A 22,891-nucleotide genomic window follows, 5' to 3' on the forward strand; every position below is an offset into this window, starting at 1 on the left:
CTCTCTCACTTTCTTTCTTTCTTCCTCCCACACTTTGTCCTCCTCCGTCTCTTCTCTCGTCTGCAGCAGAGAGAGCTAATTCACAATTAGCATGTGTACCTGCAATTAGCACTGACAAACCTCCGATAATTAGCCTTGTAAAAGCAGTCTTCCTTTTTCAAGCGTGTTTGCTTTCTTTCCGAGCAATGCCTCACTTATGTTGTCCTTTCATCTTTTTGTCCTCCTCTTCACCCACAATGTTTTTCTTTTCCTGTTCTCTACCTGTTCTTTAAAGACCCCTTGAAATGAGTTTTGTGGCTGTTAGCTGGCATGTCGTTTAGTCTGTTGCCCTCCAAATATTGGCTGCTACTGGTAAAATATTGACTGTAATATAAGGAAAGAAATACATGATTTAAATGTTGCTTGCCACGAAAAAAAGAAAAAGTAGTCAAAAGATGCTTTCTGCATGGAAAATGGAAGAAGTATTTAATCAAAAATGCAGTAAAACAGCAATATTGTGAATCATTATTACAATTCAAAATAAGTATTTGCTATTTTAATATATTTTAAATTGTAATTTATTTCTGTGATGGTAAAACTGAATTTTCGGCATCATTACTCCAGTCTTCAGTGTCACATGATCCTTCAGAAATCATTCTAATATGCTGATTTGCTGCTTAAGAAACATTTCTTATTATCAGTGTTCAAAACAGTTGTTTTGCGTAATAGTTTTTGTGGAAATCATCATTATTTTTTTAAGGATTCTTTTGATAAAAGTTCAAACAAACAGCATTTATTTGAAATAGAAATCTTTTTAGAGATGCTCAAAATACTTAATTGGTTTGAGCAGGACAAACTTAACACATATGCATGCGCCGAACGCGTCTTTCCCATGGTCTTTCCGCGCTCATGGGCAAAGGAGTTTCTCTGAAAGGCTCGCGTGAGACTGAACGGAACACAGGAAATGAAGTATACCCGGGCCTTAACCGCTCTAAATTGTAATGGACTGGAGCTCACGTTCACATCGGGAGCGCACAGATCTCCTCTCGTGCGTCCTCCACTAGATGAGGCAATATCACTTTCGTTGATATCAATTTCAGATATCTCTTTTATAGATGCCATCAATGCTTTTGCCTTTCAAGATGTAATTACCGAAATCAAAACAGTCCATAAACTATAAATCCTCACGAAAACTTCAGTCAAGCCAGCTCGTGCGTCAACCTGAGAGATCAGCCTCCTTATCTTAAAGTGTCAAATTTCTCGGTTTCTGAACGGACGGCTTGATTGACAAACGCTAACGTTCGGGCATGATTTATATACCATCGACCTGTCCTAAAACGTTAGCACGCTTTGATCGATGGTTTGGAGATCGCGTGTTTCTCCGTTCGAGAGCGCATTTCCTGTTCACATCCGCGACAAAACAGTTGATTATTTACGAACGGAAGCTCACAGAAACGTGAAAATGGTCTCATTTGAAAGAAAATATCCTAAGCTAAAAGACGATATATTGTGACTAATTGAAGCAGCGCTTATCAAAAGTGCGGGGGTCGACTTCTATCTTTTCAAAACTGCGGGGGTCCTGATCCCCCTGTCCCCCGTGCCAACGGCGCCCCTGCAAGTATCGTATGTGGCTTGGTTTGTAAGTTACATGTTTAAGTTGCTACTCATTCAGTAAGTGCTATACCATGCTATTGTTAATATGTTAGCAAATTAGCAAGTTGACATTTTTTTTATTTTCTTAGGGTTTACAGTGAACTAAATAGCTAATTTGATTTGCAAGATCTCAAAATAAAAAAGTAAATTAACTAAATATTTTATGTTAGTTGCTATCAAAATGTATGAGCAATTAATGCATGAGTACTACAAACTCAAAACTTGATAGTTCTGCTTACTTAAAATTGGGAACATCATAACTCAAAAAATTTGATGTAACTGATTACCTCAATTTTTTTAATTACCCCAACTTACTCAGGTTTACAGTGAACCATGTCGGTACTGAAATTTTAAAAATGTGACACTTTGAGCACTGTTGAGCAGATTTATAAAGACCTCTGATTGGCCATAGTGTTCACGCACTCGCTCAAGGCCCGGGTATACTTAGTTTTCCGCGTTTCGCTCCATCTCACGCACAGTTGAGCACACTAGCCTTTCAAAGTATCCTCCTTTGGCCGTGATCGCAGAAAGGTTCACTATCTAGTGAATTTTGTTTTCAAGCGCTCGAGTCACTCACACATGCGCTGTTATACACGCACCGTCCGCGCGGTCTCAAAAATTGGGTTGCACACGGACGTCCGTGGACCCTTCTAATGACGAAAATTATGTCATGCGGACGGCTGAAGTATACTTTGTGCTTTATTGCATCTTTAACAAACAGACACAAACTTATTCACTAATGAATAACTTGTTCCACACCTCTGCTAATGAAAATTGCTCTAAATAACAATAATTGTTTCTCAAAAACATCACAGAAAGATAATTGGCCAATGTCAGTCACTGTGTGTGTATTTGTGTGTGTGTGAGAGAGTATATGCTGTTTGCTGATAAATCAACTTGTATCTTATTCATCTAATTGCATTTGGTATTCATTGTGCACACACTACTCTCTCTCTCTCTCTCTCTCTCTCTCTCTCTCTGTACACACAGTTACTTTCTCTCTCACTGAGTTTCACAATCCAGGTTATTTGAACTCTTTGTGCTCATCTTTGAAGTGCATGAATGTGTGAGCCAGGCTTTGTCTACACTGTAGGAACCAAATGTCCCCATAAGGGACAGAAAATAGCATTAGCTCAGTATAAAAACAGCTGATGTCAATGGCAAATCCCCAGCATAAAAAGTGTGCAATAATTTGGGGACAAAATTGTCCTCAGATCTGACAAAACCTCCATTTGGGATGTCATTAAAGGTCCCGTTTTTCGTGGTTTTTTGAAGCTTTGATTGTGTTTATAGTGTGCAATATAACATGTGTTCATGTTTCGCGTGTAAAAAAAACACAGTATTTTTCACATTATTTACTTATTATACCGCTTAGTATACCGCTGTTTCCACTGTCATAAAAACGGGCCGATGACTTCCTTGTTCTATGAAGTCCCTCCTTCAGAAATACGTAACGAGTTCTGATTGTGCCAGCGGTTCCTGTGTTGTGATTCGACAGCTCTGAGCGCACCGTGCCCGGAAAAGTCACGCCTCTTACCATAACGTGGAGATGCACGCGCTCAGTGTTATTGTAAACATGTCTTTAATTTTACCCTATCAATTTGAGCCGGAATCAGACCCGGTGATTGGACTGTGGGATGAAAATAACAGCGTTTCGACGACATGGCGACAAACACACTCTACAAACGCAACTCTTGTGTATTCCTGTGGGCGGAGGTTAGTCAAAAAACTGTTTTAGTGACGTCATTAAAGAAGGAAGTAGAGGGATGTAGTCCAAACTGGCCGTTCGATGTAGGCGACTTCTGTTAAATAAAATATCTCGCTTGGCATTGAACTTTGAGCTTTAAAATTTTACAGATTTTATTTATACTCTAACAACAACATTACACACTAACTAAAGTTTGAAACATGGGATCACCAAGAACGGGACCTTTAAAGGTAAAAATAAAAACTATAAAACTATATTTTTATCAATCTAAAAATGCAAAAGGTTTCTCTTTAGAAGTAGATTTACTCATAAAAAGTTATAGCATAAAAAGAAGTTTTGTTAATTATATGGGTCGTCTCTGCTATTCAGCTTAGATGAATCTGATTACTTTTAGGCGCACCGCTATTGTTACATGTAATTGTGTTATCAGTGTGAATATCAGTAATAAATACTTTCTCAATAATGAAAGTAGGACATTCAAAAAAATGTCATATTAGCAGGTAAGTATGTTGCTGTTTGTTTGACTTATAAAAACAATTGTTAAATATAACGTTACAAACGTTTGGCAGCGCTGACATTAGACATAACGATTGCTATTCATATCAGATAATGTAAAATGTTGGAAACTATTAATTTGCCTAACTATTTTTAGGCAAATAGACCAAATAAGTAACTGATTGGCATTGCGACCCACATAAACAGTGTTTTGTGAACCTAGACAAAACACAGCAAAAGAGATGCTTTGCAAACTATGCTAATTTGTGTTTTATTTGAGCCTTTTGAGTTTGCTTGCAAACTTTGAGGTTCATTTGGTTTGGCTTAAAGTTACTATGACACCCTCCACTGCTTATAGTAGTAGCCTGACCATCTTTCCTTTATTTATGAATATGACGTAAACCAGCATGAATGAAGCACAGTCACAGAAGTATGCAATTTGACTTCCTGACGGCTTACCGTAGTGATGTATTTAAATTAATTTTGAAGAAAAAAGTTACAGCTTTAATTGTAATTTACTGTATGTAAAAACCTTAGAAGTCTTTTGCATGTCCTCAATTAGATAAACGTAAGTGTGTTTACTGCAGCAAATGACCTCATTTCCCAAGACTGCCTGTTTCTGTGATTTCTGTCCAACATATGTCAATAATGAAGAGGACAGACACTTGAAATGAGGACACATGCTCTTTTTAAAACGACAGGTCTCTCGTCAGTTTTACTTGCATACTGCAAATCAAACTTTCACCAGCCAGAGTCGAGCTCAAATCATGTAGATTTGATGTGAATTCATCTCCCAAACTAAAGTCGTATCCCTCTGTCTCCTCTTTTCCTCTGTCTGCAGGGACTGTATCTTCACTCCTTCGCCATGCTTGTCAGCCTCCACCTCTCCTCTTCCCCTTTCTCCGACCGCCGCGTCCTGTCTTTCGTCTCCCTTGCTTCCTCTTCCAAACCGGCCCTCTCCCTCTCGCTGCTTCTCCTCTCTCTCTTCTTCTTCCCCACCTGCGAGTGTCGCCGTGGAGGCGGGATCGGGACGCCCGTCGGGGGCATGAGCGGCGGCGAGCGAGGCCAATCGATCATCAGCCCTCCTCATTATCCTCCACCAGGAGTCAATCCAGTGGGTCCTCCCTTGCCACCAAAGTTTTCTCAAGGCCTTAGCATTGCAGTGATCCTTGTGGGAAACTCCAGCGAGGTGTCTCTCTCTGAAGGTCTGGAGAAAGAGGACTTCCTACATGTGCCTCTCCCTCCCAAAGTCGAGCTGGTCACAATGAACGAAACCGACCCCAAGAGTATCATAAACCGCATCTGTGCTCTAATGTCACGGAACTGGCTCCAGGGTGTGGTGTTTGGGGACGATACCGATCAGGAGGCCATCGCCCAGATATTGGACTTCATCTCGGCTCAGACGCACATCCCCATCCTGGGCATCCGCGGAGGCTCTTCCATGATCATGGCCGCCAAGGTATGACAGACGCAACTTCTACCTAGATATTTTATGTACAAAGGTTGTTCAGATGAGGAGAAATTTTGCTGCCTTTATAAGAAACTGAATTTTGGGAAGATTATAAAACACATCAAATGCGTTTTTAGTGAATAAAGCAATTCCAGAATGCATTGTGATTAGCTAAGCGAAGCTTTTTCCAAGATTGTTTATTATTTTTGAAAGACATGCGGATTATATGTCATAATATCATTTTATATTTCTTAATATTAGTACATTTACATTAGTTAACATGAGCTCACTATGAACAATACTTCTACAGCATTTATTAATCTTAGGTGTCTTAAATTTCAACCTTTACTAATATTTAAAATCAGAAATTATATCTGTTAACATTAGTGTTTGCACAGGGAACTAACATGAACAAACATTAACAAAGATTAATAAATGCTAATATTTTTGATCCTTCTTAGTGTGTATATATATATATATATATATATATATATATATATATATATATATATACACTGCGTTCCAAATTATTATGCAAGAGACAAATCAGTAAGATTTCTGTACAATAAACATTCCGTTTTTAGTTTTTCTAAGAAAATGTTTGTTCGTTTATTTATCCATGTCTTTTTAGATAACTGGTATCAATCTCAGACAAAATAATTTGCCAGATCTATGGAAACCCTACTTAGAGGTTGTTCCACATTATTAAGCAAGTCACAGTTCTCATGCTATATGGGGAGGAAGAAAGATCTTTTTGAAGATGAAAAGCATGAAATGGTGCAATGTTGTGCAAAAGGCATGAAAACAACTAATATTGTGTGAAACTGAATGGAGATTATTGAATTATCATAAGATTTGTGAGTGATTTAGAGCACAGCAGAACTCAGTCAGATAAAGGCTTATTGAGGAAAGTTCCTGTCAAAAAAATTAATTGTATTAAAAGGGCAGCTATAAAAAAGCCAGTGTTGAGCAGCAAACAGGTATTTGAGGCTCCTGGTGTCTCTGGAGTCTCAAGAAGCTCTCCATGCAGGCTGGCAGTTGTGTGTAAAGATGCATTTTAGACACCACTAACCAAACCTAACAAAGAGAAACATTTACAGTGGGTTTTGAAATACATGAAGACTCATTTTTAAATAGTTTTATTCACTGACTAATGCCGTACTACAATGGATGGTCTAAATAGATGGATTTCTGGATGGTTGGTGAATGGCCACCACGTTCCAACAAGACTGTGACGTCAGCAAGGAGCTGGTGGGTGATGATTTGGGCTGGAATACTGGGAAGTGAGATGGAGGGTATTAAAATGACTTTTGCAAGATATGTGAGTTCATAACTGGTCATTTTCAGCTATGGTATAAAAAGGAGGATAGTGCATAGTACAATGCACTATTGTACAATGCACTATGCACTATCCCATGCTGCAAAAAAACACCACAGCAATAAAACTGTTTGAAAATGTATTTGTACACCTACTGTAAATGTTTCTCTTTGTGAGGTTTGGTTAGTGGTGTCTAAAATGCATCTTTACGCACAACTGCCAGCCTGCATGGAGAGCTTCTTGAGACTCCAGAGACACCAACAGCTTCAAATACCCGTTTGCTGCTCGACACTGGCTTTTTTATAGCTGCCCTTTTAATACAATAATTTTTTTGGACAGGAACTTTCATTAATAAGCCTTTATCTGACCGAGTTCTGCTGTGCTCTAAATCACTCACAAATCTTATGATAATTCGATAATCTCCATTCAGTTTCACACAATATTAGTTGTTTTCATGCCTTTTGCACAACATTGCACCATTTCATGCTTTTCATCTTCAGAAAGATCTTTCTTCCTCCCCATATAGCATGAGAACTGTGACTTGCTTAATAATGTGGAACAACCTTTAAGTAGGGTTTCCATAGATCTGGCAAATTATTTTGTCTGAGATTAATACCAGTTATCTAAAAAGACATGTATAAATAAACAAACAAACATTTTCTTAGAAAAACTAAAATCTGAATGTTTATTGTACAGAAATCTTACATATATGTCACTTGCATAATAATTTGGAACGCAGTGTGTATATATATATATATATATATATATATATATATATATATATATATATATATATATGTATTTATTAGAGGAAACAAATTTTTATTGATCCTTTTCAATATATTTTAATAATAATTATACGTATGTATGTATATTAAAATATATTGAAAACTGCAGATAAAAAGTAAAAAACATTTTTTTTGTATTTATCCACCTTGTTTTGCAAAGCGGAAGTAAGCTATTTTCCATGAATGTGCGAGACTTCAGATCCATTAACCGCTACAGGGAATTAACTAGAATAACAAATTGTAGTAAATGGTAAAACTTTTTGCATGGCAAACAAGTTTGTTTATGATGATGGTAATTAATTAAAATAGTATGATAACAAATACCAGTTTGCAGTACCAAATAGCATGATGGAGTGCTTTTCTACAGCTAAAATAAGTAGAAGTGAATGACACCAGAAGCCTCGCACATTAAAGTTGCAAATGGCTGCACCCATTCTTACGTCAAGAATAATGTCGATAGTAGTGTGTTGTTAGCATAGCGACATGTGGTAACGCCACTCTCTATTGCAATCTTTTGGAATCTCATAGACCGTGCACTAATAGACAGTATTCATGTTATTTTGCAACATGGAAGTAAGCTGTTTTCTGTGAAGGTGCAAGACTTCTGATTCATTAGCCGCTAAAGTAAATAACTAGAAGAATAAAGTGCAGTAAATGGTAAAACTATTTGTGCTGCAAACCACTGTGTTTATAACAATTACCAGTTTGCAGCAAGCAGCATAAGTGACCGTTTTTGTACAGCTAAAATAACTGGAAGCGGATGACACTGGTAGCCTCAAACATTCAAGTTACAAATGGCTGTGCCCACTCTTATGTTACAGGTAAATGTGAAATATAAATGGAAATAAAAGTCTCAAGACTTTTCTGTAGTCTCTAGGCTCTTATACAGCCTGTTATTTAATACTGCTTGATTTTGAGCAAACACCTTAAAGGTGATGATACCATTGTTGTTGTTTAGTGCTGATTTGAAAAATGTAATTGAAATATATTTTTGACAAACAGTTTTGAATTTAAGTCTTTCTCCATTCGTGTTGATAGGAACTGTATTTGCTTAAAGTCACCATGAAACAGAAGTTGAGTCTTTTCTTCAATATTAGAGTGAAACAGCTTCTCAAACAAGACAAAATGTAGGATGTGACTTGATTTTGTCAATTGGAATTGATTGGATTGTTGTGGTTTGCTATTGCTGTGATCTCATAACAGTGACAGGTTGTCCCACTCTTGTGCCAAAAAACACGTCATCAGAGAAGAGAAGACCTAGCTAACAGGGAACATTCTCAGAACTTTGGCTAACGTCCTGGCAAGGTTCTCTCAAAGTAATAAACAAATGTTCTTTTAGTAACGTTAATTAAAAGGTTAGTTCACCAAAAAATGGAAATTCTGTCATCAATTGCTCACCCTCGTGTCGTTCCAAACTCGTAAGACCTTCGTTCATCTTCAGAACACAAATTGAGATATTTTTTATGAAATCCATTTTTTATCCCCCATAGAAAGCAACCCAATTACTGTCATTAAAGGTCCAGAAAAGTAGTAAAGACATTGTTAAATAGTCAACGTGACTACAGTGGTTTTTCAATACAGAGTGTGTGTTCAGACATAAACACCGAAGCACTGCACTGTGCCTACTATGTCAAGGAGAATGACACGGAGAGATGAAATTGTTTAATAAATCATTATTTTTGTTTTTCCACACAAAATGTATTCTTGTCGCTTCATAACAATAAGGTTGAACCGTTTGTAGTCACAAGTCTATTTTAACAATGTCTTTACTACTTTTCTGGACCTTTAATCATGGTAATTACTAGGGGTGTAACGATACGCTCAGCTCACGATACGGTACGTATCTCGATACGGAGTTCACGATACGATACGTATCACGATATATTGAACAAAATGAAACTGAAATTCAAACAAGATTTATTCAAAAAACATTAACACATTTCAATACTTTTTCTTGTTGTACATACAAGATCACATTTCAAGGTTTAATAAAAACCTTCTGTATTCAGATCAACAGCTGAATAGGTCTGTCTGTCACTGAAAAATAATGTTAAATTTAACATGAACTTAGAATTATGAATAGGGACCGTTCACATATCGCGTCTAAAAACGCGTGGAAGGTGCGGCCGCACCGCTTCTCCTTCTTTCCAAAGCGTCGGCCGTTGCTATGCAACCATGAACCGCGCTCTCGAAGAGGATCAGGAAGTTTCTGCAAAGGATAAATGATTTCTAGCCCTTGCATTAGCTTTACTATTAGATATATTTATGGAGATAAGATATAAAAACCACCCTGTACAGCTATGATCAGCTGTTCGGCTGAGCTTTTGTTGTTTTGTTACGGAAAGGCAATAGCTGATCGGTTGATTCTTGTCACACGACCTGCGGTGCGCTTGCGACATTCTGAAAAGTTGAGAATTGTTCATCTCGATGCGCCTGGAAAACGCACCGGATGCGCGTCGCGGCCGCGTTGATCCCATTATGAGCGCGCCTGCCGCGCGGCTACATTTGAAATAACTGACTTGCACGCGGAAAAGACGCAATATGTGAACGGCCCCTAACTTAAAGCAAAGCATCGCAAGCATCTTTTGCTTTTCTGTGAGCACAGCTGTTGCTGTGGCACTGCGGTAAAGGAAAGCCACGACTTTTCTCACGCGACCAAGCAAGAGACTGACGCGAGAAACGTTTAAACCTGCTTGCAAGATTCAATGTGTGCCCGACACACTTACTGAACTAGAGAGCTGATTGAGACAGACCATTTATATGCGGTGACAGCCGGCTTCTCTCACTCCCACCTTGCAGAGTAGGTCACGTTGGCAGCTCAACCAATAAGATTAGACTGCCGTCATATCGTAAAAGCATCGGCATCACTCTACGATGCATATCGTAACATTTTTGCATCGCGATATATCGTACTGCGATAAATCGTTACACCCCTAGTAATTACGTTGCTTCCTATAGAGGATAAAAAAAAAAAAAACTTGGATTTCATCAAAAATATCTTAATTTGTGTTCTGAAGATGAACGAAGGTCTTACAGGTGTGGAATTACATGGTGAGTAATAAATGGCAGAAATTTCATTTTTGTGTGAACTAACCCTTTAAGTATTATTTCAAAGTTGTTCTGAGTTATTTATACATCGTTCATGTATTCTAAAACCTTTTAGTTGGATGTTCGTCTAAAATATTTTAAATGTTACTTCTTGTTAAATGTTACTTCTTGTTCAATGTTCCCTTAACGTTAGCATAACCAAGAATTTTTTTTTCAATTTAATTCAGAAATAACATTTTCATAACTTAATGGGAACGTTAGCAAAACGTTCCTAGAATATATTTGACTTAGCTGGGGAGATGTGCTGCAAGTGAGGGGAAGGTATCTTGATAAAAGATTACAAGGGCACATGAATTTTTAAAAAAAATATTGGTGTGCATGGATAAATAATTTATAATAATTCCTGCAATATTCCATAGAAAAAACAAGAATGGCTAAATTTGATTTCATGGTGACTTTAACCATGGTGTTTAGATAACTAACCTTAAAGACACTTCATGTAAAGCTTGCACTTGTTACATAGATGAGTGGCAGTAAGTTGTGTATGTAGATCATTTCAGAGTATTCTTGATTAGGATTCTTGGAGAGTAGCAGCCTGTGTAGACAGCAGACTCACTCAGGTTTGGAAAAGAGCCACACTGTCTATTCTTTTTTCCCCTTAATATCTTCGACCCCTCTCATGCATGTTTATCCTCATACATCCACATGTTCCTCTCTTTCTCTTTCTTTTCTGCCAAGGTCAGAGTTGTGTAGCAGGTGTAGCAGACTTGTGCCTGCTGTTAAGTCAGTGGAGGTCTGAAGCACTGGAAAGAGATGTGATGGAACGCATAGTGCTGTGTACTGTCCGTGCTGTCGTTAACTAACTGCAATGTGCTTAATTAAGATGACTGCGTTCGAAAGAGACAGAAGAAAGGGAGAGAAAATTAGAGGGAAAATAAAGGCTATGCAGATTTGTTTTTCAAAAGACAATGTTTTTTCTGGCCAATAAGTAAGAAGGAAATAAAAAAAGATGAGACGGAGGGAGAAAAGTGCAGAAAGAGAAGGAAATGTCAGAGGGACTTTTTGTAAATGCCACACAGTAAAAAACAGGGAGTCAAGTACATTTATTTTGTCATCTTGGAGAAAAGGAAAAACAGACGGGGACAATAACTGCAGACACTTGCGGTGTTAAATACACCGTGCAAACAAATATTACCTAGACTTTAACACAACATTCTCAAACTTTATGCAGCTGAATGCATAATCATAGCTATCCCAAGGAGAATTATTTTAAAGAGTTTTTCGGAAGCTCGGTACATTTGGTTCTCGGGGTGTTTAAAGGGGCAGCCGTTACTGCTGAAACTTGGTGGTAAATCAATGACCCCCATCCTGAACAGCCTTTGCTTTAATGGAACAGGTTCTATTATATTTATCAAGAGGGACACTATTCATCCAAGCTCAGACTGCAGTTCATTTCCAAGAAGAAGTTCACTGAACATGCAGCTCAGGTCAGTCTTCCTGATTGGGGCTTCTTTGATATTTATGGCTACAGATGGTTGATGTGTCAAGATCTCATTACAGAGAATCATGCTTGATATGAACGGAAAATTGAAAAAAGTGAAAACAGTGACATGATACTTTTTCACCAGAGGAATTTTAGGGACTGACTGAGAATATTAAATATATTGTCATGCTTTAGACTAAAAATAACAAATCACTTAAAAAAATGTAAACAAATTAATTACAATTAATCATATATATCAATATGAAGAAAATTCATAGAGACTACTTTGTTGTGGCAAGTGAAAGCACTAAATGATAAACAAAAGTGGCTTTAGAGGTTGAAAATGTTGTTTGGTTTGTTTCATATCATTAAATATATTCATCACAGGTCTAGTCCAGTGTTGTTATTGTTAACTAAAACTAAAATGATTAAAAAAGCATTTTCGTTAATTGAAATAAAGCTGAATTATATTATAAATGATGCATGTAAAACTTATGCTTAATATATATATATATATATATATATATATATATATATATATATATGCATTGGCAGCCAACTGAAATAAAAATAAGCTGAAGTAGTAAAATTACTAAAATTATTAGAGCATCTTCTGTACATACAGTTACTTATTTGCACTTACTGGTCTACCTTCTGCATCTTAAATGCACCTTAAATTATATTATATAATAATTTTATATATACATATATCAAAGTCCCTTTAAGACAAGTCATTTCACTCGGCGGCCATCTTTGAAATGCCTCTCGGGCATCCTGGGCATCATGCAATCTCTTTGAATGGGGAAACATCAAATTCTCCAACCTTACGATTAAATTTCATATTTGAAATCACCAATGAAATCTAACAACAACCGGCTCATAAATTTAGTTTCTAAACGCTCAAATCATGACAAAAAAAAAACTATTTTTCAGGCTGGATCAAGCTAATGCGCATGCGCAGAAATAAATGCGCGTCTCTTTGGAGGCGTGCGTCTGACTGTTTCTATAGAAACCGGTGATTCTAACGGCCGCTGAAGTGACGCGATGACTTTACCAGTCGCCGATTGGCTCTTATGTAGAAGGCGGGACTTATTCCGCCATATTGCGCGTTACTCTTTCTCCCATTCAAAACAACACGAGTGACACGTCTTGTGTTATTCTATAGTCTTTGACACACACATATATATATATATATATATATATATATATATATATATATATATATATATATATATATATATATATATATATATATACACACACTTGTATTACTATTTGCACTTCTGGTTAGATGCTTCTGTATTTTATTGGTTTTGTACTGTACTCTATGCAGTGACAAGTAGTTGCATTTGAATGTAATCTTTAAAAAAAATAATAAGTAACTGAAGCTAAATATAAAAAAAAAAAAATTAAAATGACAAAAGCAAATAACAAAATTACTAGATTAAACCGAACAAAATTAAACAAAAATTTAAAAATGTCCATATAAAAATAAAATGCTATTCAAAATATTAATAAGTACTATAATAGTATATAAAAATATCAAAATAATACTGCTACAGTCAACAATCTGTTTTGCAGTTGAGTTTGTCAGTCTGTCCGAGGTAGACTAAAGAGTCGTTCACACAGGACATGTTCTTGTATTTTGATTATGATTTTTTAAATTATGTTAAGTTATTTAATTGCATCGTGATTATGATCCAAAACACTGGAATAAATCAACCAGAGACAGATTCAGAATGAATTGCCAAATAATTCTTGATGTCCCCCAGGACGTCGTAGGTCATGGATGCTAAAGTAGACATCAACTTCATGGTTAAAGGGTTAGTTCACCCGAAAATGAAATTTCTATCATTAATTACTCGGCCTCATGTCGTTCCAAACCTGTAAGACCGTCGTTCATCTTCGGAACAAAAATTAAGACATTTTTGATCTGATCCACACATAGGCAGCAACGTCATTGCACCTTTTGACGTCCAGAAAGGTAGTTTGACTACAGTGGTTCAACCTTAATGTTATGAAGCAACGAGAATACTTTCTGTGCGCAAAAAACAAAAGAAAAAGAATGACTTTATTCAACAATTTGAACTGTTGTCATACGTAGTGAACTCAGTGCAGGCTTCCTTGTTTATGTCGGAATGCCGTCTCATTCTCGTCGCTTCATAACATTAAGGTTGAACCACTGTAGTCACGCTGACCATTTTAACCATGTTTTCAAGTACCTTTCTGAACGTCAAAAGTTGCAATGATGTTGCTGCCTATGTGTGGATCAGATAAAAAAATCATCAAAAATATCTTAATTTGTCTTCCGAAGATGAACGAAGGTCTTAGAAGTGTGGAACGACATGAGGGTGAGTAATTAATGATATAAAATTAAATTTTTGGGTGAACTAACCCTTTAAGACTTGACTTAACTAAAATACAATAACTTACTTTTTTAATTGTGTAATTTTTATGTCTCCCATTAATTTTAGATGTACGTAGATCCGGTTTAAGCACATTGGGAATGTTCAACTCGTCTGTCAGCAATCTCTTTGTTCTAGGTCTATTTTTTGCCATATCTGCAGGCTGTTACAAGGAGAGGAGCTCTTTTTAGTGTTGGTGTAGGATTGTTAAAACATGCCACATCCTCTCGTAAGCCACTGAGGAGCTCGATAAGGGGCTAATTGAATTAGCGGAAACATTTTACCATGCTTGATGCCTTTCCATCCAACCACACATACATAAACGCACTGTTATCTTCCTTTTATGACTCTTCTTTGTTCCCAAGAGCAGTGGAGTTGATGGAGATATATAGATTTATATTATATACAGGCAGAAATGACAAAAGAGAAATCATCTAGTATATGTACATAAGCCATTAAAAGGAATATTAAGACTTAATCTTGATGCCATAATCAGTTGGACTCCGTCCATCATACTAACTCCAGGCAAGCATTGTGCTGGCTTATCCGTTCCGTGTGCTTTACCGAGTGTTAATGGGGAGTCATAGGAGCGCTGGGATACTTAACAAGCACATTCGTACTGCTAATTTCATGCTTAATGGGAACACATGCAAAATCAGCCTCTCTCACTGGCACACGGAAACATTAGATGTGCATGTTGCGTATAGCTGGAAGAGTTTAGAGACTGAGTGTGTTGTCAAACCGCTCATCAGATGCACCTGCCTGGCCGGTTCATGCAACACATTCGCTCATGTGTACTTTCGGAAACACACACACACTGTGTGAGAGATCACAGTGCTTTCTCTTCTGCATTTGCATTTTCAGTCATTTGTGCCTGCTAAGTTTTAGTATGCCACATCTGTCCATTTCTTTTTTCAAATGTTTTATTTAATCAGTTGAAACTGTTGTGAATCCGCATGAATGCATTTGTGATAACTTTAGAGTCTGTTATTCTGCAACGCTGATTCACAACACAGCAGGCTTCAGAATTTCACATTGAGAAACTGGGATACAATCTAACCTAATAAATGAAATGTGATCCTGAAAATAAATGGAAATATATAAAAATTCATGACATTGGCTTGTGAATTTCTCTTGAGTGCTGCTGTCATTAAAGCTAAATGGGGACAAACCGAATACTAAAGGCCTGTTCATGGCAAGAACTTTAGCCATATGTATATTAGTGTCCACACCGGTGGATGATATCGTTCTGGGCTGGATTTCCGGAAACCTTCTTAACTCTACGTCCTTCTTAATTTATACCTTAAGCTGTACCTTAACGTTAATATGTGCTTCCCGAAACGCTCTTAGTTAAGGTTGGTCTGGACCACTCTTAGCTATACCTTATCACTGTTGACTATACAAATATAATTCTGAAGTTGTAATACACCCAGTGTTCAGTTTGGATAAATGGCAAAGAATAAAATGCAAAGATTCACTGCTAAATTCAAATGTGCTTTAGCGCTGAGCTAGAGACAGACACGCTCAGAGCTTGTCCTATATCACAACTATTCAGTGTTTTCAACCACATCAGGTTTATTTTAGGTTTCAGATATTTAAATACACATTAGAATGAAGTACTAGGCTATATAAAAAAGACATTTTTAGTTTCTTAAAAATCAAATTTCGAACACTGATGTCTACGGAAGCTGCAATAATAACCCTTTCATTTATATATATATATATATATATATGTTTTATTCATATCAGATACACATTGTGTATGAAACAATAAAATTTACTCTATTCTTCTCCCAGTTCACCAGCTACATACTTCTATGTATTTCGGGGAAAATTTTGTAAATCCGACATTAAAATCTCTGAATTGCGGTGCCAAATCATAGCGCGACAAAACACTTCCACATATTTTACAATAGGAATATAACATAAAATTCATGATACAGTTAACAAGTTTGTGAATATTTTGAATAAAAAAAGGAAAAACGATATAAACGCGATACCTACATATCTGTGCACTTCATGACGCTTCTCCAAGGAATTAATACGTTCTAAAATAACGGTCGCCATAAACTTACGCTGGGGGCTCAGCTAGAATATAGAGTCCTCAGAATATAGATAAATTACAATATAGATTTAGTTTGCAATTTGGATTATTTTTTATAAGATCTCATGAGTCCTGATAAATGCAATTTCTACTTCTGAAGTGATTCTTTTATAAAGACCACTGATTCCTCACATAATGCAGTGAAGCAGCCCCTGTATAGAGTGAATTATCGATTCTCGAGCCATCGATATCAACCAATTCAGCACCACCGCCACGGACAGCACCTGGTAACCTCACACTTAAGAAAAGTTGATTCTAAGGTATAGTTCGGGGAACACGCCTAGAAAAGGTATATCTTCAGTTAAGTGTACCTTTAGAGTCTTCGTAGTGAGCTAAGAGACAATGTTATTGGGAAATCCAGCCCAGTTTATTCTAAACGCACGCTGCAGTTTTGTCGTCTGTCGTTTTAAATGCTCGAGCTCTTTAAAGCAGGTTGGATTCTGATTGGCTGTCAATGTTTTTATAGTTCATCAGCTGGAAAAAAAATTGTTCTGAAAGTGATTCCAATTATATTGTTTCTTTGTGCCATCATCATTACAGTTGTGGTGTGGACTCTGCTATTCTTTTATATTTAGAACGATTTCTAGAACTGTCTTTATAGTTATAGTTTTTGTTATTGGTGTGAACGGGCCTTAAAGGGTTAGTTCACCCAAAAATTTAATTTCTGTCATTAATTACTCCCTCATGTCATTCCACACCTGTAAGACCTTCGTTCATCTTCAGAACACAAATTAAGATATTTTTGATAAAATCCGATGGCTTAGTGAGGCCTCCATTGAGAGCAAGACAATTAACACATTAAAATGCCCAGAAAGCTGCTAAAGACATATTTAAAACAGTTCATGTGACTACAGTGGTTCAATCTTGAATGTGAATTTTTGAAAGGATAGCCCTTTGAGATATAATTTTCTCATCATCTTAATGTTATGAAGGGACCAGAATACTTTTTGTGCGCCAAAAAACCAAAACAAAATAAAGACTTTATTCAACAATATCTAGTGATGGGTGATTTCAAAACACTGCTTTGTGAAGCTTCAAAGCTTTATGAATCATTTGTTTCGAATCAGTGGTCCGGAGTGCCAAAGTCACGTGATTTCAGTAAACGAGGCTTCGTTACGTCATAAGCGTTTCGAAATTTCAATGGTTCACGTGACTTTGGCAGTTTGATACGCGCTCTGAACCACTGATTCGAAACAAAAGATTTGTAAAGCTTCAAAGCTTCATGAAGCAGCGTTTTGAAATCGCCCATCACTAGATATTGTTGAATAAAGTCTTTATTTTGTTTTTTAGATGCACAAAAAGTATTCTCGTCTTTAGTGTCTTTAGTACCTTTCTGGTAGTTTGAAAGTCTAAATGAACTTGCTGTCAATGCAGGCCTCACTGAGCCATCGGATTTTATCAAAAATATCTTAATTTGTGTTCTGAAGATGAACGAAGGTCTTACGGGTGTGGAACGACATGAGTGTGAGTAAATGATGACAGAATTTTCATTTAAGACATTTTGAAATTAATTTCACTTGTTATGCTGATGAAAAAATTCTGATGAAAACACTATTTAATATCAAAATGCCTAATGGAAGTATTTTCACTGGTAACCTCACTAATGGATAGTGTTTTTAAAGCTGACGCTATCAATGTCAGGCTGATACTATCAGTGTCTTGTTTCAAATGATCCTCCAGTCCACCTCTCCATAGACACTCTGCTGTAAAAAATCCTTGTTCCACACAAACACTTCAGAAGCTTTTTTGATTGAAAGCCAGTTGCTGTCAGCATCGCAGGGGAAGCCATGCAACAGTTTCACATTTGCACCTTGCAAGATAACATTTGTGACCCATGTTTCACTGGTGTCACACAGTCTCATGAATACAGTAGTTATGACACACCGCTAATGTAGAAAAGCACTATATTACATATCTACATCTATATCTACATCACATCCAGTGACACTGACTCATCGTTCAAACCTGGAAGAAGAAAAAATGATCTAAATTGATTACACTTTAACATTATAACTAATTACAAACAAAAAAAAACTTAATAGATAAAATAATTATCTTTATATATAGCTATATTTATGTATTATATTAATAAAAAATACTCTACCATTGAAAAGTAAGCTAAAAAAAAATAAAGTCTCTTATCCTCACTAAGGCTGAATTTGTTTAATACAAATAAAACCGTAATATTGTGAAATATTTAAAAAGTAATTTATTCTTGTGACGGCAAAGCTGAATTTTCAGCATCATTACTCCAGTCTTCAGTGTCACATGATCCTTCAGAAATCATTTTAATATGCTGATTTGCTGCTCGAGAAACATTTATTATTATCATCAATACTGAAAACATTTTGTGCTGCTTAAAATTTTTGTGGAAATGTTTTGCTCAAAACTGTGATACTTTTTTTTTCTGGATTATTTGTTGAATAGAAAGTTCAAAAGAACAGTATTTATGTGAAATAAATTTTGTAACCATGTGAAAGTCTTTACTGTCAATTTTGATATATTTAACACATCTTTGCTGGGAAAAAAAACTCTTATTATAGCGTATAATACATTTTTAATGCAAATTAAAGTTATGTTATTGTTATGGCAATTTGAGTGAAAATGTGAACTGAAAATTAGTATGAATTTCAATTTCTTTTTTCTTTTTGTTTCTTTCTGTCTCCTTTTTGTTTTAATGACAGCAGCACTCACTAAAATTTATTCCACAATTTTGAGCCGGATGATCATGTATTTCAGCACGATTTGAGAATGATCCAAAGAACGTTTGACCATTCAGATTCTCAGTTCTTCTTTATGGTGCGTCATAATGTTTCATTGGTTTACATAAACCTTTCCATTTATTTCATTGAATCCCAGATTTTCAATGTTGTCTCCCACAAATTTCAAGCCCCTTTAGTTAAAGCGGTTCTTTAGATCATTTCTAAGTCTGAATGCAAGAAAACATACCGATCAAACTGCTAAAGAGTGAATGCTGCTCGGAAAAAAATGCAAGAATGGATTGAGAGAAGGAAGGGTGAATATGACAGCTGGAGAGGGAGGTAGAAAAAGACTAGGGTGGGAGAGAGATAGAGGAAAGGAAGAGGGGACTGTTTTAAAATGAAACACGTGGGTGTGAAACAGAGGAAGAGGAAGGCACTCGACATGCAGTTACAACACGCTTACATCTAAATGGAAGCATTCAAAAACACGAAAAACAGATTGAAAGAGAAGAAACGTGACTTTTGGAGAGATTTAGCATTAAGGGATGATCACCGAAGGGCAAAAAAGATGTGTATAGGACGAACCGACGGAGAAAGAGAGAATATAAAAGAGCTACAAGCACGGATGGGGGAGTGAATGCATGCATGTGAACGGACGAGAGAGATGTGTGACATGCCACAGGAGGTGGTGGTTAAATAGAGGGGATTGAAGAGTGTTTTCAACCCTGTCTTTTTCTTAATAATTACTTTTACACCCTCTCTCTCTTTCTGTCTTTCTCTACCCCACCCCAAACACACTCTGTGGGCTGCATTGGTTGGCATGGCAACCGCTGCTACATACATTTCTATATATATGTAGAAGGAACGCGAGAGAGAAAGACAACGAGGGAGTCAGGAAAAGGCAGAAGAGGAGATTTAGAACGTTTCGATTGCTCTGCACATAAATGTAGTCGGTATAGGGAACAAGTGTGCATCGATATATCATATCATTGGGAGTGGGCAGGGAAATTCACCCACCGTTCATTGTGTGCTACATGAAGTTTGGGCAGTGACACGCAGTGAAATGGTTTTTATTCACCTCAGGTTTGGTTTCGGTTCAAAAAAGGGTTATGGATGCGTTATAATGACATATTATAAATTAACCCTTATTTTTCCAATCATTTAAAACTGAATTTAGGGATTTGAGTATGACAAATTAAACTGATTAAAAAAAGTTTGGGGTTGGTACACTCTCAGAAAAAAAAGGTACAAAAGCTGGGGTGGTACCCTTTCTAAAAGTTACACCTTTGTACCTAAAAATGCATATTAATACCTCAAAGGTACATATTGGTACCTAAATAGTAACCTTTTTAAAGGGTATTGTCCCAGTGACAAATTTTATACCTTTTTCTTCTGAGAGTGTAGAAATCTTTTATGCTCACCAAGGCTGAATTCACTTGATCAAACATGCAGTTAAAAACTGCAAGATTATTATTAAAATATTCGTACAATTTTCTCTTTTAATATATTTTAAAATGTAATTTATTCCTGTGATGGCAAAGCTGAGTTTTTTCAGCAGTGTCAGATGATCCTTCAGAAATCATTCTGATATGCTGATTTGATGCTCAAGACATTTATTATTATCAATGTCGAAACCTCGATGCAGGATTTTTGGAAGAATAAAAGTTCAAAAGAGCAGCATTTATTTGAAATAGAAATCTTTTGTAACATTATACATGTCTTTACTGTCACTTTTGATCAATTTAATGTATCCATTCTGAAAAATATTCCTTTTTCTTTCTTTTTTTTTTTTTTTACGTAATACTGACCTTAAAGGGATAGTTCACCCAAAAATGAAAATTATCCCAATAATCTACTCCTGCATATGATTATCTTTTTTCAGATGAATACAATCAGAGATATATTTAAAAATATCCTTAGTCCTCCAAGGTTTATAATGGTTGTGAATGGCTGCCCAAATACTGAAGACAAAAAACAAAATGCATCCATCGATAAATTGAATCGATGCGTTTGTGTAAGAAGTATCCTTATTTAAAAATTTATGAAGTAAAATAGCAAGCTTAAAATAACAGCCATACGCATTCGACGTACACAATGCCATGATGGAAGTTAACGCTTTGTCGAAGTTTTAAACGTATGTCGAATACATATGGCTGTTGCACTGAAAGCTCGTTATTTTACTTTAAAAAGTTTTAAATAAGGATACTTGTCTCACACAAATGCATTGATTCGCTTCAAAAGGCCTTTATTAACACCCTGGAGTCGTATGAATTAAATTTTTTTGGGATGGATGCATTTTTTTTGTCTTCAGAATTTGGGCTACCATTCACTACCATTATGAACCTTGGAGGACTAAGGATATTTTTTAAATATATGTCCGATTGTGTTCATCTGAAAAAAAATAGAAATAAACACCTAGGACGGCTTGAGGGCGGGTAAAGCTTGGGCTAATTTTCATTTTTGGGTGAACTATCCCTTTAAACTTTTGAATGGTAGTGTATATAATTATACATATTTTATATATCCATAAGAACATAATATATGTATTTATGTTATATTAATTTAAATATGTAATCATGTTTTTTATGTATACACATGGAGGTATTATATGTATACATATGAAAGTATGACTGTTAATCTGTATTATATTTATTTACATAAGTTCATGCATAAAACCTTTAACCTGTGAATGATCCCAGCGTTTGCTGCGTTCCAGGGTATGCCAAATGAGTGGCATACCCTCAGTGTGTAGGGAGCAGTAAGCACTGCATAGGGACCCTGTGAATTGGAACACAGGTTGTGTGAGTTATTGAAAGGCCAAAGTAAGCGTCAGAGGTTGCGGTCAGGCTAAGAGACCATTAAACACACACTCTTCAGAGTTCTCCACTCGGATGGGAGGGCAGACATGGGAGAAGTGGAGGAAATTGTACAGTGTGGTACATAACAAAAGTTAAATATTATTTTTAAGCCTCAATCTGGCCACAACCACCCTTAAAGGAGTGTTCGTAGTTGAATACAAGTACAAGACAGAACAAAAAACATTATTAAATAAAAATAAATAAACAATTGTGTTTACAATATACATAATCTGGAGGGTTAAAAATGTGAAAGCACTTACATATAATATTAGGTAAAGGCCTGTTAATTATTTGAGCTATAGAAATTTCAAATCATCATTACATATCTAAAGATGGATAGGTGGATAAACTATGGTTATGCATTATGGATATAATTTGGAGTTTGTTCCATGTAAACAGTGCATTACAGATTATGTCACCTCTCTATCTGGTAACCTTGAGATTATTGTGCAAAAATGATTATTTTTACCTGCTTTACCATCATGACAACAAAGTTAAAATGTTGGATATTACACAAACTAAAATAAAATATTCAAAAATATTACAACAAGACCTTACACACACATACTTTTGAAACTGTGCCTTGTGTCTTATACGTCCACAGTAATTGCCTTACTGGCTTCGAGGTGCGAGTCAAAATGATTTTCTGTCGTTATTGACATACGCCACAAATACTGTGAATACAGCTTAACTTTAGCCCAAAACATTAGAATTTAGAAGTTGGAATTGTTCCTCTGCAATGCCTCTTCATAGAGACAATTTAAATTGCATACACAAATACTTTTGTCATGTCTCCAACATAGGCTAATAAAGTCACTTTTCTGCACTGTGCAGCCGGTGAAATGCATTGTCTTTCGGCCCGAATACACATTCTGCTTTGGGGAGATAGAGACGGCGCTA

At 36.2% G+C, this 22,891-nt stretch overlaps 1 protein-coding gene across 7 annotated transcripts in view; it reads left to right on the forward strand.

Annotated features, from left to right (window-relative positions):
• The window catches only part of grin2bb (glutamate receptor, ionotropic, N-methyl D-aspartate 2B, genome duplicate b), a 130,914-nt gene that overhangs the window by 27,639 nt on the left and 80,384 nt on the right, over positions 1–22,891 (forward strand). For all 7 annotated transcript variants that reach the window (XM_048196527.1, XM_048196526.1, XM_048196531.1 and 4 more), the window contains one exon: positions 4,677–5,294. In XM_048196527.1, the coding sequence (XP_048052484.1) occupies positions 4,677–5,294 (618 nt within the window). The remainder of the gene's footprint in view (positions 1–4,676; positions 5,295–22,891) is intronic.

The sequence above is a fragment of the Megalobrama amblycephala genome, linkage group LG7 (genome assembly GCF_018812025.1).
Source record: "Megalobrama amblycephala isolate DHTTF-2021 linkage group LG7, ASM1881202v1, whole genome shotgun sequence".
In the NCBI taxonomy this organism is placed as follows: domain Eukaryota; kingdom Metazoa; phylum Chordata; class Actinopteri; order Cypriniformes; family Xenocyprididae; genus Megalobrama; species Megalobrama amblycephala.